At 33.3% G+C, this 14,482-nt stretch overlaps 1 protein-coding gene across 1 annotated transcript; it reads left to right on the top strand.

Annotated features, from left to right (window-relative positions):
- Window positions 1-1,094: 1,094 nt before the first annotated feature.
- LOC111053072 (lysosomal aspartic protease) lies at window positions 1,095-10,811 on the top strand (the record flags this gene model as incomplete). The annotated part of the gene is given in 8 exon segments (XM_022339908.2): window positions 1,095-1,239; window positions 2,254-2,377; window positions 5,155-5,273; window positions 6,061-6,260; window positions 6,947-7,075; window positions 8,123-8,270; window positions 8,996-9,088; window positions 10,348-10,811. Coding segments are annotated over 8 exon segments (1,141 nt in total), but the record flags the coding sequence as incomplete, so codon positions are not given.
- Window positions 10,812-14,482: the final 3,671 nt, after the last annotated feature.

Consider the following 14,482-nt stretch of genomic DNA (forward strand, 5'->3'; position numbering starts at 1 on the left):
GCACTACCTACCTACCTCATGCACGAGAAGGAGGTTACTAAGTCCATTTCTCAAGGATGGGGTGGACCCTCCATTGGTTTCCCAGAAACGAGACTCATGCCAGTTGAAAAAGCTGATAAATAACTAACTATACAGGGTATGAATTTGAAAAAAAAATCGGTAGAGTTATTTTTGAGAAAATCGTGAAAAACATGGTTTTTTAGTAATTATTCCCCATTTTTCTCAGGAATATTACGGAGCTCCTGCAATTTTCCCAGAAATAAGACTCATGTCAGTTGATAGGGCTCATGAATAGCTATCCATGATATAGATTTGAAGAAAATCGTTAGAGCGGTTTTCGAGAAAATCGTGAAAAACGTGGTTTTTTAGTAATTATTCGCTATTTTTCTCAGGAATATTACGGAGCTCCTGCAATTTTCCCAGGAATGAGACTCATGTCAGTTGATAGGGCTCATGAATAGCTTTTCATGATATAAATTGAAGAAAATCGTTAGAGTCATTTTCGAGAAAACCGTGAAAAACATGTTTTTTTAGTAATTATCCGCCATTTTTCTCAGGAATATTACGGAACTCCTGCAATTTTCCCAGAAATGAGACTCATGTCAGTTGATAGGGCATATAAATAGCTATCCATGATATAATTTCAAGAAAATCGTTAAAGGGTTTTCGAGAAAACCGTGAAAAACATGGTTTTTTAGTAATGTCCACCATTTTTTCCGCCATCTTGAATTGAAATTCTTATTGTCGGATCCTCATGGTATAAGGACCTTAGGTTTAGAATTTCAAGTCAATCGGTCAATTGGGAATGGAGTTATGGTGTTCATTCATAGACTCAACTATGTTTGCGATAATATAATTGCTTTTGCTGATAGTTGTGTGTGTCGAGTGAAATAAGGCGTTACTCCCTTCAGTTTGCTAGCACCGCCTGGTGGTGGGCTCGAATCCCGCCGGTAGGCATGGACGTTTCATCACCTCATCAATCACCCACGCACTCTTTCCACTCCCCTCGCACAAGAAAACAGCTTGTGTGGGCATCATCCGCAATAAAATTTGAAATAACTGTATAATAACCAATATCATCTCATTTGTCGTAGGGTTCCAGTCTACAAGGCCGACTCCATTCGGAAGCAATTTGCAGAATTGGGAAATGAGTTGCCCCACAGTCAAACAGTGTATGGATTTAACGGCGTTTCTAATGTAAAGGAAGGTACTGCTGAAAGGTTGACCAATTACTTTGATGTGAGTAGAAGACTATTTCCAGCTTTCCTCATTTTTAATGAAGGCCACTCTTTAATAATTATTTCCAATAATTAAGTCGCTTTCGGGTACACAGCTATTTTATCCGAATCCATTAAGAACTTTTATCATTTTTTGATAAACTGATATTATCCAACATTCAATTTTATATAAAGGGAAAGAACTAATTATTATTTCCTGGTAAATTAATAACTTGATTCATTACTTATAGTAATCACATTATCTTCACAGTTGATATAGAAATCACCAAGTGTTGACTGTTGACACAGTTTTTGATTTGAGTGTCAAGTTATAGATATTGTTTATGTCATAGATAAGCTACCGGTACTTGAAATCTAAAAGAAATCAGTTTTGGCTGCCTGTTCCTAAACATTCACTTTAGTGACTCAGGTCATTCAACTTTTCACATGAAAATACTAATTTAAAAAATATTGATTATACTTAACTGAGCTTAGCTTATGCTTTATACTTATTGGTAAGTGAAGTTAGTGTCATATTCATGTAGCTTTCACTCAGTTCATTATTTAGAAACACAGTTTTTAAAACTTCGCAATTTTATGATTCATAATGATAGACTAGTAAAACAAAGAAGTAGGCTAATAAAAATCACCATGAATTTTGTCGGAAATTTCCTGTTCAGCAATCTTTCAACTTTTTTACATAATTTTCTTGCTTGCCTTCTCAATAATAATTATATTGTAGTCCTCTTGGAAGCCAATTCCTTGCATACTTTCAATTAAAATACGTATTCTCAATCTCGATCATAATATTTGCAAGTTCAATATTTTCCATCATAAACAATTTTCAATATATGCATATTATCAATTGTCATACAGAAATTTATGAAATAGCATTAATGTTGTAGTTGTAACATGAATTTTTTGATAAAAAATTGAATTTAAAATCAGACTACTTTTATATAATAATGAGAGAATATCATTATTACTGTCTTGATACATCACAATATATTAGACTAAATCAATTATATTTTTTCAGGCGCAATACTTTGGTCAAATCAGTCTTGGAACACCTCCCCAATCGTTCCAGGTCATTTTTGATACCGGTTCTTCAAATTTGTGGGTTCCCTCCAAGAAATGCAGCTACTTCAACATTGCCTGCTGTAAGTAGATACTGCAATAGTAGAAAAACGTTTAAGAACTGTTATTATACACAATTATTCCAATAATTAACTAACTCTATTATTCCAACCAGCTGGTTGGTTTAATGATCTAAAATCTTTATTTATTGTCACCTTGAAATCAAATCTACAATTATTTTTGTGAAAATAATTAAGGACTGAAAATTTTGTTTAGTGAACAACTACAAGACTTGAGCTATTTCAGACTATGTGTAACCTTATCTTAAGTTGAAAGAGGAATAGCACAAGGTTACCTTATTTTTTCTCTCCCTATCATTTTGATGATGTACTTATTGTATGAATCAAAGAAATCTCATAAATTTATTACTTTTTCCTGAATCGATTGTTGAAATCAATTCATCATGCTTCTCAATGAGTATTTCATAAATGTGACAGATTTGAACCTTGCACAAATATAGTTTCAATCTATTCTTATGCATCTATCAAAATAATAAACGATTGTATAGCTCTTTATCTGTTTCTTCTTAAACAGTATTATTCATGCTCACATCATTTACCAATGATAACCAAACCAATGGCCCTAGAGTAAACTCTAGCATTACTTTGAACATTTCCTCTCTAATGAAAATATTCTTAAAACTCTAAAGACATATAAATATCTTAATGGCAAAATATGAAATTGTTTGAAAAAAACCATTGCATGTTCTGTTCTAGGTACACGCGCCATTATTCTGATAATTTTCTTTTGTGCAACTAAAGTGTATTGATATTTGTGAAATAAATACCTCCCCAACAAGTGATCCCATATTGTAGCTTACTTTCAATAATGGAAAAATAGATCAACCTTAATACATTTACATGGCAAATTTTCTTTAAGTAGTAGAATGTTCTTATAGCAGATAACATATATTTATTAATAGAGTTAATATGCTCATTCCAATTACAATTTTTATCAATAAAAAGGCCTAAATATTGATTTTATCAACTTGCTCAATAAGCATACAACTATGACAATTCAAATCATAAAAATTGCAATATCAGACTTTAAACAAATATTACATTTATAATACAAAGGTTTGATACAAGAATTTTATCCTTTAAAGAAAAATTAATAAACTTAGTTTTATTACTAAGGGATAATTTATTGAAAGAAAACCACAATTTCAATAACTGAAGATCATACTGAACATCCTTTTGCAATTCCAAAGCAGATTTTGAGTTGTAACATAAAGCAGTATCATCCGCAAAACTAGTAAGTGATCCTCTAAAGGGTCCACTACTAAGACTATTAATAAATATAAAAAAAAGAATAGGTCCAAGGACCGATCCTTGCGGAACACCACAGTTTATTGGTTTGAAGGAGCTAAATACATCATTATTAATTTTAACACATTGGACTCTGTTATTCAAATAGCTTTTAAAAAATTTCCAAGCAAAACCCCTGAAGCCCGCAAACCATTGCAATTAATGAATCGATGAAATTATGAGAAAACCTTTTTGCGAGCAATGAAATAGTTATCATTGATATAATAAACTATCATACTAACTTACTGGACAGTAAAATTCTCAATTTGGCTAACTTTTATTATGTAATTTCTCATCCACAATTGACTGTTCTATTCAAGAATTTTCCATTTACTATTATCAACAATATCACATTAATCCTAATTATTTGAATCTTATTGAATAATATTGTTCCTAAAAGAGAAAACACAGCTCTTATAAATAAGTCATAGATCATTGATTAAATGATCCATTGCCATGTATCATTCTATCTTGGCATAGAAGGCAGTTGGCTATAGTATTTTTATTTGTCATCTTTTTTGTGTGTCTGGGATAATAGATCATAATAGTAATGGATCATTTTTCATTTGATTCTTATTTTCCTATCATTTACTAAAATTTATTTAGAATATTGTACATAATATTATGCTATGAAGCTAGTTTTTCATAATAATTTATCGTTACTATATTCCACTATTTATTGGACTTTTAAATATCACTTCATTTACTAGCTGAGTTGTTCAAAGATATAAGAATAGGAGGATATAATTTTTCTTAGAGAGCAGAACCCAGTTTAAAAGTATAAGATCTCTGCTTTTCACATCTCGACAGGTTCCCCGTGGAATGATCTTCCATTTCCCTTTATCCTTAAACGTTGCTCTGAACATTGTAGAAACGATATTCAAGCCTGTTTCAAAGGTGAGGTAGAGCCTACCCAAAAGTGCTTACACAACTCCAAGGCTTGGTGAGATTCCAAACTATATGAGTTTCAAAAATAACATTTAGAAAAATTTGTTGTATTCAAAAAATATCTCCCTTTTTGCTTGAAGTAGAAATCTCTTGCAATACAAATGAAAACGTATGCGGCCTTACATTGCGAATGTGAAACAAACTTGACACAGTTTGTGCCAAAAGAAACGTTAGTGGAATCAACTATGAAGTAATTTGTCATTATTATTATTATTTATTTATACGAGTTTAGCCAAAGATCAATTAAACACTCAAAATAACTAGTCACTCAACTAAATCGATGTGATTTTTCAATTATATAACTTCTCAATCAAATGGTGTTCCTTCTCATCATTCGAAACTTTGAAATTTTTCAAAAATCATGAGGTTTTTGTAGAATTGGGACTTTTTTACATTAAAAATGAATTCACGATGCAAGCGGTGCGTTGCTTTACGCTGCATAGGATCTGTTTAGCACTAAGTAATCGTTTAAGCGATCCATAAAAACAAGAACTCTTATAACAGAATCGATATTATTAGTGTTTGAATAACTTTTGTTTTTTCAGTGACTCATCACAAGTATGATGCGACAAAGTCATCAACATACAAGGAAAATGGAAAATCTTTCGAAATCCGTTATGGAACTGGGAGTCTTTCGGGATTCCTCTCAACTGATACACTCACTGTAAGATATGATAATTATAATTGATTCATCATAAAAAATACTAATTTCTCTAGTACCCAAGATTAGGATTAAGACTTATGTGGGAATCACCATTTGCAAAAATAACGAAAATTGATTTGTGTAAAATCGAAATAGTTTAACAGGAAACTTGGATGATACTGTATCAAGTTATCATCAGTATTCATCTTCATTATTCATTAAATTTGTGTAAAATCGAAATAGTTTAACAGGAAACTTGTATAATATTTTAACAAGTTATCAGTATTAATTTTCATTACTCATTAATCTCCAAAGGGGTACATGTTAGTTTTTTTTTAATAGAATCACGTGTACCCTTGGATTTTTGAAGATACAGCCTGTTTCGGCCAAGATAGAGTTCATTATGAAGTTTCATTAACGGTTAACATTATCGGCTCCATTAAATATCAAGTTAGTGTCAGAAGAAGCAGACCAAAAGTTTAATATTAATTACATTTTAAAGAGGTCTATTATAAGTTGTCCATTATTTTCCTGTGCTTGAGTTATTTTAGTACTGTACCTTAAATTTATGAATGTAATTATAAATAGAAATCTAAGTACCCTTTTTATAATTTTCAATCAACTTGATAATTTCATATCAACTTGATAATTGCATCATATAGCCGAAACATGTTTTCATTAAATAATTCTAGAAAGGGTAGGCTTAGATTTATATTTTTATTTATATTCAAGAGTAGCCCTAAAGAAAATAGACAATTTATGAATGTGTATTTCTCATGTTAAAATAATGAAATACGATGCGTTTCAGATTGGAGATTTGAAAATAAAAAATCAAACTTTCGGCGAGGCAGTCAAGGAGCCTGGCATGACATTTGTTGCAGCCAAGTTCGACGGTATTCTGGGACTAGCTTTCAGCTCCATCTCTCAAGACAGTGTCACTCCGCCATTCTATAATATGATGAGTCAGCACCTCATCAAGGACCCGGTATTCTCCTTCTATCTGAACAGGTATGCAGTTAACAAACACCAAAATTTGGAACGATGAAACTTGTAATAATGACTGAACTTTATGATAAAAACAAGTACAGTAAATCAATTAGATTGTGCAGTTGAAGTTTTCTAAAAGTCTTCAATGTTTGATTCCATTACGAACTGCTTGTTAAATAATCACTTTTGAACAATTAATTACGACATAGCAGTCAGGTATTGATGAAATTTGATGAAGGGCCTAGTGTCCGAAAGCGCTAAACTAATGTGAGTAGAAGCTAATAGCTTTTATTTATACAGTATAAATACCTGACTGCTATATCGTAATTAATTGTTCAAAAGTTCTAAAAGTGTTTAAAATATGATGGTCTTATGTAGGCCTACAATAAAATTGACACACAATTCGGTTTACATGTTATACCTATAAATTCCGGACGCATTTCAAGGACACTAGGCCCCCAAATTAAGTTTGGACACAGAATTAACAAAACGTGCAAATCTATTAATTTAGATTGAAAAAAATGTTGTAAAAATAAAATTAGATACCTTCATTGGATTATTATTGATCAAAAATTAAAAAGCATGATAATGAGAACTTCAAAATGATTAAAAATTCATTAATCAATATCATTTGATTAATACAAAATTGATTCGATTTTTAGTTTTTAGTATTCATATATATTCTTTATAATATTCGATTATTTCAGGAACGCTTCGGCTCCAGCTGGTCAAGGTGGTGAAATTATTTTCGGTGGTTCCGATCCGGAGAAGTACGAGGGTGAATTCACCTATCTTCCTGTTGACAAGACAGCCTACTGGCAGTTCAAGATGGACAAGTTAGTACTGTGTTTCAAATTTAAAACTAAATTTGTGTCTTAGTACCTTCACAAATTAGTTTTCCTGATCTCTGGTTACCGTACGCAAGGGAAGATCGAGTATTAAATTGTAATTAGTTTTCAATTATTGTTTATCAATTTAGTTCAAGAATAGCCTATTCGCAATACATTCTGAATCTATTCCCTATTCATATTTGAAGATAGCTTCAAATAAGACAGTTTGCAGATAGCTTTTTACTATTTGCATGTAGTGACCGCCACGGATGACATGGAGAAAAACGGTTGAGGCAGGTTGAGCAGGCAGCAGAGAAAGACTTGGTCAGAAGTCAAGAGGCTTGCAGCCAACACAGATGAATGGCGAACATTTTTGGATGCCCTATGCTTCTTATGGAGCGAAAGGAATTGAGTCAAGTCAAGTCTGCTCTAATAACCAGCTGACTACTAATATTATTAGCTTGTATTTCAACATGCAATAGGGACCAGGAAGTAATTCTTATTGTTGAATAATTGAATTGGATGAATTGAATGACTGCCTTTATTTTGACCTAGGATGGCGAAGTTAGGGCGCAGTCGGCCCTCTCTTACACTTAACCCTCAGAAAAAGTTATATATTACTGAGTATAATAGTAGTTTTGCTGAGTATAAATTGATTCGTGTATGAAGTAGTGAAGGTTATATTGTGGTACCAATGACTTCAACCAATACTTGTTTCTTGTTGTTTGAAAACCAAGTGGTTGTACCAATTTCAAGTAATTGTATACATCGAGTTCCACCATTATAATTCGATAGTTATAATTTTAAATTGCAAAGCCCGGTTGCACAAAAGCCTGTTGAATTTTAATCACGATTAAATGTCACGAGAACCAATCAGATATGACTTTTTTGAAAAGAAGGCTTGATTGGTACTCTTATCATTTAATCATGATTAAAATTTTACAGGCTTCTGTGCAACCGGGCCTTGAAATTTACCTTTACTCTATGTACTGCAGTTTGAAGTACAGTAGTTATTTGCATCTGCAACGTTGTGAATTCTATTATTTGTTTCAGGGTTCAAGTGACTGGCCAGACATTCTGTGCGAACGGTTGCCAAGCGATTGCTGACACAGGCACCAGTCTCATTGTTGGACCAGTCGACGAAATCACCAAAATCAACAAACTGATCGGCGCCACTGAGGGGCCTGGAGGCCAATACATTGTGAGTGAAATTACTCCACAGTATTTTATCATAGTACAACGATATTACGATCATCAGGTTGAAATCTTAACGTATGGAGTGTATTTGTTGTACTTTAATTTTTTTAAATTACTAATATAACGAACACCAAAACAGATGAAACTGTTGGAGAATTATGCATTTTGTTGAGGACTTGAGGACTAATGTTCGTGAAATTGAATTTGTAATTTAAAATCCATATTTAATCAATTCTAGCACAGCTACCTAAAATGATGTACCTATTATACAGTACATAGAATAGAATAAAATAGAATCGCTGCCTTTATTTTTTACCTAGGAGGGCGGAGTTAGAGCGCAGCCGGCCCTCTCTTACACTCAACCCTCCAATACAACGCTAAATAATTACTAGATAAATAATCACCTATATTATCATATAGGTTGTTGTGATTAAAATAATAAGTGTTTCTACAAGGTGGTGCAGAGGAAAAGCATGCTTTTCGAACGGCTAGTACTCGGCGACGGGAGGGGATTTTGCCCTTGAACGAATGTTGGCAGACGGCCCATACTATACCATTTCAATCGCTTTGGATCATTGGAACGTACAACATCGTGTGTTCGCTGTCGATCAGGTTTTAGAAACAATGAATCTGTAATCACAATTTTTCTCTCTTCTCATGAGATCTATTTGAAAAATTCATCACAATAATTATTGGTGTGACTTTCATTACTTCAATTTTGGCTTGCAGGTTGAATGCTCTTTGGTTCCCAAACTGCCTGAAATCACTATTGTCCTGGCCGGCAAAGAATTCAAGCTCAAAGGAGAAGATTATATTCTGGAGGTGAGTAAGCTCCATAATCATCTATTATAATAAAGGAAAGAATTGGCTTATACACGTACGGAATAGGAAATTCACGAATGACGCATCATCACGTCTCAACTACTGGATTGATTAACCTGAAATTTTGCATATATACTTAATTTACAGAGGATGGTTATAGGTTTATTTTTAATTCTTCAAGATTTCAGTAGGTTAAATTTTCAGGTTGACAAGTTTCTAATTAGACCTTTGCGGAGCACGGGTTACCTGCTGGTTAACAATAAATTGAATTAACGAATTTATAAAATAGAATTATAGTACCCTTTGAAATTAATAAAATAATAGAATAAGAAATAGGGTTCTATAATTATTCTATTTTATAAATACAAAAAAGTAGCCCTGAATTCATACATTTTAAGATGAATTAACGAACTTGTGAAGTATGCTCGGTTAATCAAGAATATGTAATATTCAAGACAGGTGATATAGAATTAAGGTTTAAATCACGATTTAAAATTGGATCAGTTGATAAATCTACGTCGTTGCTCAGCTAGATATTGTTGACTGTTGAGTTGCTATTGTGAAAAACATCCTGGTGGTGATTCCGATAGAAAATCTTGAATTTTTGTAGAATTCAGCATCACCCCCTTATAATGAAATCTGTTTTTTTTTTGTTGACTGTAAAGTTTAGCAGCTTCGCAACTTCCAATTTTCTTACTTAGTTCACAACAATTACTGAGATTAAATGGTAGAGAGGACTAAAAAAAACTTCGCCTAATAAAGAATGTTCTCATTCCAGTAAAAAATGTTTTTATTTTAGTAAAGAATGTTTTAATTTCAGTAAAGAATGTTTTAATTTCAGTAAAGAATGTTTTAATTTCAGTAAAGAATGTTTTAATTTCAGTAAAGAATGTTTTAATTTCAGTAAAGAATGTTTTAATTTCAGTAAAGAATGTTTTCATTTCAGTAAAGAATGTTCTCATTCCAGTAAAAAATGTTTTCATTTTAGTAAAGAATGTTTTAATTTCAGTAAAGAATGTTTTAATTTCAGTAAAGAATGTTTTAATTTCAGTAAATAATGTTTTCATTTCAGTAAAGAATGTTCTCATTCCAGTAAAAAATGTTTTCATTTTAGTAAGAATGTTTTCATTTCAGTAAAGAATGTTTTAATTTCAGTAAAGAATGTTTTCATTTCAGTAAAGAATGTTCTCATTTCACTAAGAATGTTTTCATAAATTGTTTGCTTCACTATTAAATTCGAATTTGCCATTATTTTACAGATCAGTGGAAAGATTTGTCTGTCTGGATTTTCTGGAATGGACATCCCCCCTCCCAGCGGTCCCCTCTGGATTCTCGGCGACGTTTTCATTGGCAAATACTACACTGAATTCGACTTTGGAAACAAGCGTGTTGGATTCGCAAGTGTTAAACAGAATGCTAAACTTAATTCCATCACTTTTTAATGATCCACTATTTGTTGTGTGAGACAGATCCTTTTTTCTTTTACTTGAATTTTTACTTTTTTATTGAAGCTTACATGTTTTTGTTTCCTGCATTATTTTATTTTAAGAACTTTTATCATTTTTAAAATTCGAACAAATTTTCATTTTTTCAATGAAATGTATGATCAAACATTTTAATATCATATTTTATTCTCAATAGAATGAACAAAGAGTTAACTAGATTTAAGCTAGACTTAGAACTCAATTTCTGGCAATAAATTTACAAAATTTGATGGTCTATTGCTCTGGTTTACTCAATGAATTACCTAGTTGGTTGAGATACACTGTGTTTATATTACGTTACCTATATGAAAATTGGAATAAATCAACTATGTACCTTGAGCTAAGCGCATTGCAAATAGTTGAGGATTATTGAATAGTTAATAGATTATTGAATAGAGTTGAAATTTACTTTTTAGAGTTGAAATTTTCAAAGTACGGTGATAAGTTAAGCTCGATGAAAAATTAATTTACGTTAATTTAGTATGGAATGTTTTTATCATGAAGGTATACTAAGATGAAAAACCTAAGAACTAACTAGTAGTTCTGCGAACAGTAGACCTCGCTCATGAATACAACTTTCAATCTGATGAAAAGGGCCAGTACAGTAAGTACAGTATATTGTGAAGATTTAGTCATGATTGTCATCTATTATTTTCTCCATTGAAAGTGCTAGACACTGTTTCCAGGGACACCGGAATTATCAAGGAGTACTTTTATATCAAATACATACCTTTTAAATGAAAAAGACTAAGAAATTGTCAAAAAACCACAGATTTATTGATACTCAGAAAGACCGGTTTCGGTCATTAACAGAGTTTATCAGAGATTGACAATGGTGTTATTACCGAAACAGGTATTTCTAAGTATCAATAAATCTGTGTTTTTTTGACAATTTCTTGGTCTTTTTAATTTAATGTTAATAATTACCACAATATCAACTTCTCAACTACACAAAAAGGAAAAAAATAATTTATGTTATAATGATAAAGTAGTCTATAGTGAGATCCACGTTATAATGACAGTATTTGATCAACTTTGGTTTTGCTATCCTTGTCTGGTTTGCAGGACGGAACTGCCTGTGTTGATTGTAAGTGCTATGTCTCTCCTATTTTTTCAAATTTAGAATAATTTAATAGTGTTCAGTAAGCTTGAGTGTGTGCTAATTACTGTGGAGAGTGTGTGGTGAACTGATTTTTCCATGACTACTGATTTTCTGTGTTGCTCTCTTCGAAATATTGATAATAATTGATTGTTAACCTAAATCTCTGGGTCATACTAAGTAGTTTGAAAAGTTTTCTATCGGATTGCGACTGTTGGAACTTGTTGCTTATCACGTCTGCTGCCGGTTATAGCGAATGAATGGAATCAGCTGATGGCAAGTTGTAATCTTGAGGTACCGTTAACAAAACAACAACAATAACATTGAGCGTTTGACAGATAGCCCGTGACTCTCTCTTGTTTTTCGAATTAATATTTCTCATTTCAATTCTTTTCGCTATTTCTTTGGTTTGCGACTTTTACCAGTTCCTTCACTAATTATTATTGAATATTTAACTTTCCACTCTTAACTAACTTTATCCTTAAAATCAGGAGCTTCCTTATTCACGCCTTGAATGCTCTCTAGGCAATCCCTTATTTTCCTTCTCGTTTCTCCTTTTGTCTCTGCGTGATCACATCTTTTGCAGTCTGATAGAATTTATTGCTTGGATTGTGATAGAATACAAAAGTCTAAATAATAATTGAATCTTCTGTTGATAATTGTCTTTATAACAGATATCATGTCAATTTACATTTTGAAACGAAAAGGGAAAACAGGGCATAAAGGTGGATGGATTCAGCTATAGAAGGGTAGTATTTTATCTAATGGTCATATCTCATGGCGCTGTTTGACAATTGGATGTTCGCCACGGTGAAAACTGATAGTGAGATGAAAAAGGTTACTGGAAGTTCTGGATCTCATAAGCATTCATTTTGGAGGAAAGTGTGGATACTCCATTTCAAATACCACGTGAGGAATCCACTCAAAGATCACGTGATATGGGTGTTAATACACCAAATATTAGAACGGTTAGGATGACTACACTCAAAGTATTCGTGAGCTGGAATTATTACAACAAGAGATGACCTCATAAAATATGTACAGGATTTAAAAAATGAGGTAGATCAGTTAAAGTCTGAGAATTTGAGTCAAAGTCAGGACTTAAATGGGATCATTGAGTCACTCAGGGATGAGAATAACTCTCTAACGGGAGATTACAATCAATGTCAACTTCTATTGAAGCGCTGGAGGCAGACAATGTGACTCTGAGAAATGAGAGAGTGTGGATCGGGAAGAGACAAATAAATGGAGGTCTCTCTATGACGAATTGTTTGTTAAGTCGGGAAAGTGTGTCAATGATCAATCCAAGAATTTGCTGGGAACTATAAGATTTCAAACAAGTACAAAAACAATAGTATTCCAAAGAACTCAGATGGGGGTAAGATAAAAATACATTACTTTGCTGACAGTCACGGAAGAAATGTCTACAGAGAATTCATCAAGAATGACTACAACTTTACTTCTTTTGTGAAACCGGGAGCTAAGTTTCAGGACGTCTTGCCGGATGATTTTGAGAGTTTTGGGGAGAAGGACTCTGTTGTCATTCAAGCCGGTTCGAATGATGTTAGTAGTAATGAGGCTAAGAATGTTCTTGTGGCTCTGAGGAGGAGTTTGGCGGCTCTCTACAAAACAAACGTCTTTGTTCTCTCGATTCCTCTACGTTATGATTTGGCTGACTGGTCGTGCGTCAACGTGGCAGTAAGGGAGACGAATAGTGAGATTTTCAAAATCTGCAATCTTTACTCTCACGTGAAATTCATAGGAGTAGCTTAGATTAGACAGTTCAGACGGGTTTTTTTGCACAATCCCCGAGAAATAAGGAAAAATTTTTGCGCAAATCCCCCTCCCCCTCCCCCTCCCCCTCTGCGCATGCGCAAACTCCCCCTCTCCTCCCCCTCTCCTCCCCCTCTCCTCCCCCTCTCCTCCCCCTCTCCCTCTCCTTCTCCCTCTCCCTCTCCTTCTCCTTCTCCCTCTCCTTCTCCCTCTCCCTCTCCCTCTCCTTCTCCTTCTCCCTCTCCCTCTCCCAGTGAGGACGAGGGGGAGGGAATAAAAAATTTCCCTTTTTCCCTTTTCTACTGTCAAATTAAAGTGAATCCATCTTTATACTGTCAAATTAAAGTGAATCCATCTTTATACTGTCAAATTAAAGTGAATCCATATTTCTACTGTCAAATTAAAGTGAATCCATATTTCTACTGTCAAATTAAAGTGAATCCGGTTTGCTTTCCACCCGACAGTTACGAAGAATTTCCAAATTTATATTGAAATTTTCTATGTGCTGTACAAACCTGCGGGCGTTGCTTTTTAAGTGTGCTCTCCGAGAATATCTATTAGTAAATTTAGTACGAACAAGCATTCCAAAAATATTTATAGATATTCTCAGACCTATATCACTTGGGGTATCAACATCATCAATATCGGTGCAGTTCTCTTAGGAAAATTCGATTTCCACTGACATTAAGTTCCCACGAGCGTGAAAGAAAACTTTTAAGTTTATGCTTGTTTAAGACTAGAGAATACTCATTGGGCAAGTTGATAACCTCTTTAAAGTCTCCTTCACTATCAATTATGTGTATGCAAATTTCACCACTATCAGGAAATGTGACATTGGTTACAGTATACCAATCGTAAGCCAAATGGTCAAAACCCCAATTTGCTTGTGGGTCTGCATCAATTGAAATTCATTAAAGCTTGTGCAATCGAAATAAGCACTCATCTTATCAGTTCGAACGTTTCAAAGCAAATGACACCTTCTGTTGCTGCAATTCGACGCGTGCTATACTTTCCCTATCTAATGTGATGTCCAGCAAT

Source organism: Nilaparvata lugens, chromosome 7 (assembly GCF_014356525.2).
Source record: "Nilaparvata lugens isolate BPH chromosome 7, ASM1435652v1, whole genome shotgun sequence".
Lineage (NCBI taxonomy): Eukaryota > Metazoa > Arthropoda > Insecta > Hemiptera > Delphacidae > Nilaparvata > Nilaparvata lugens.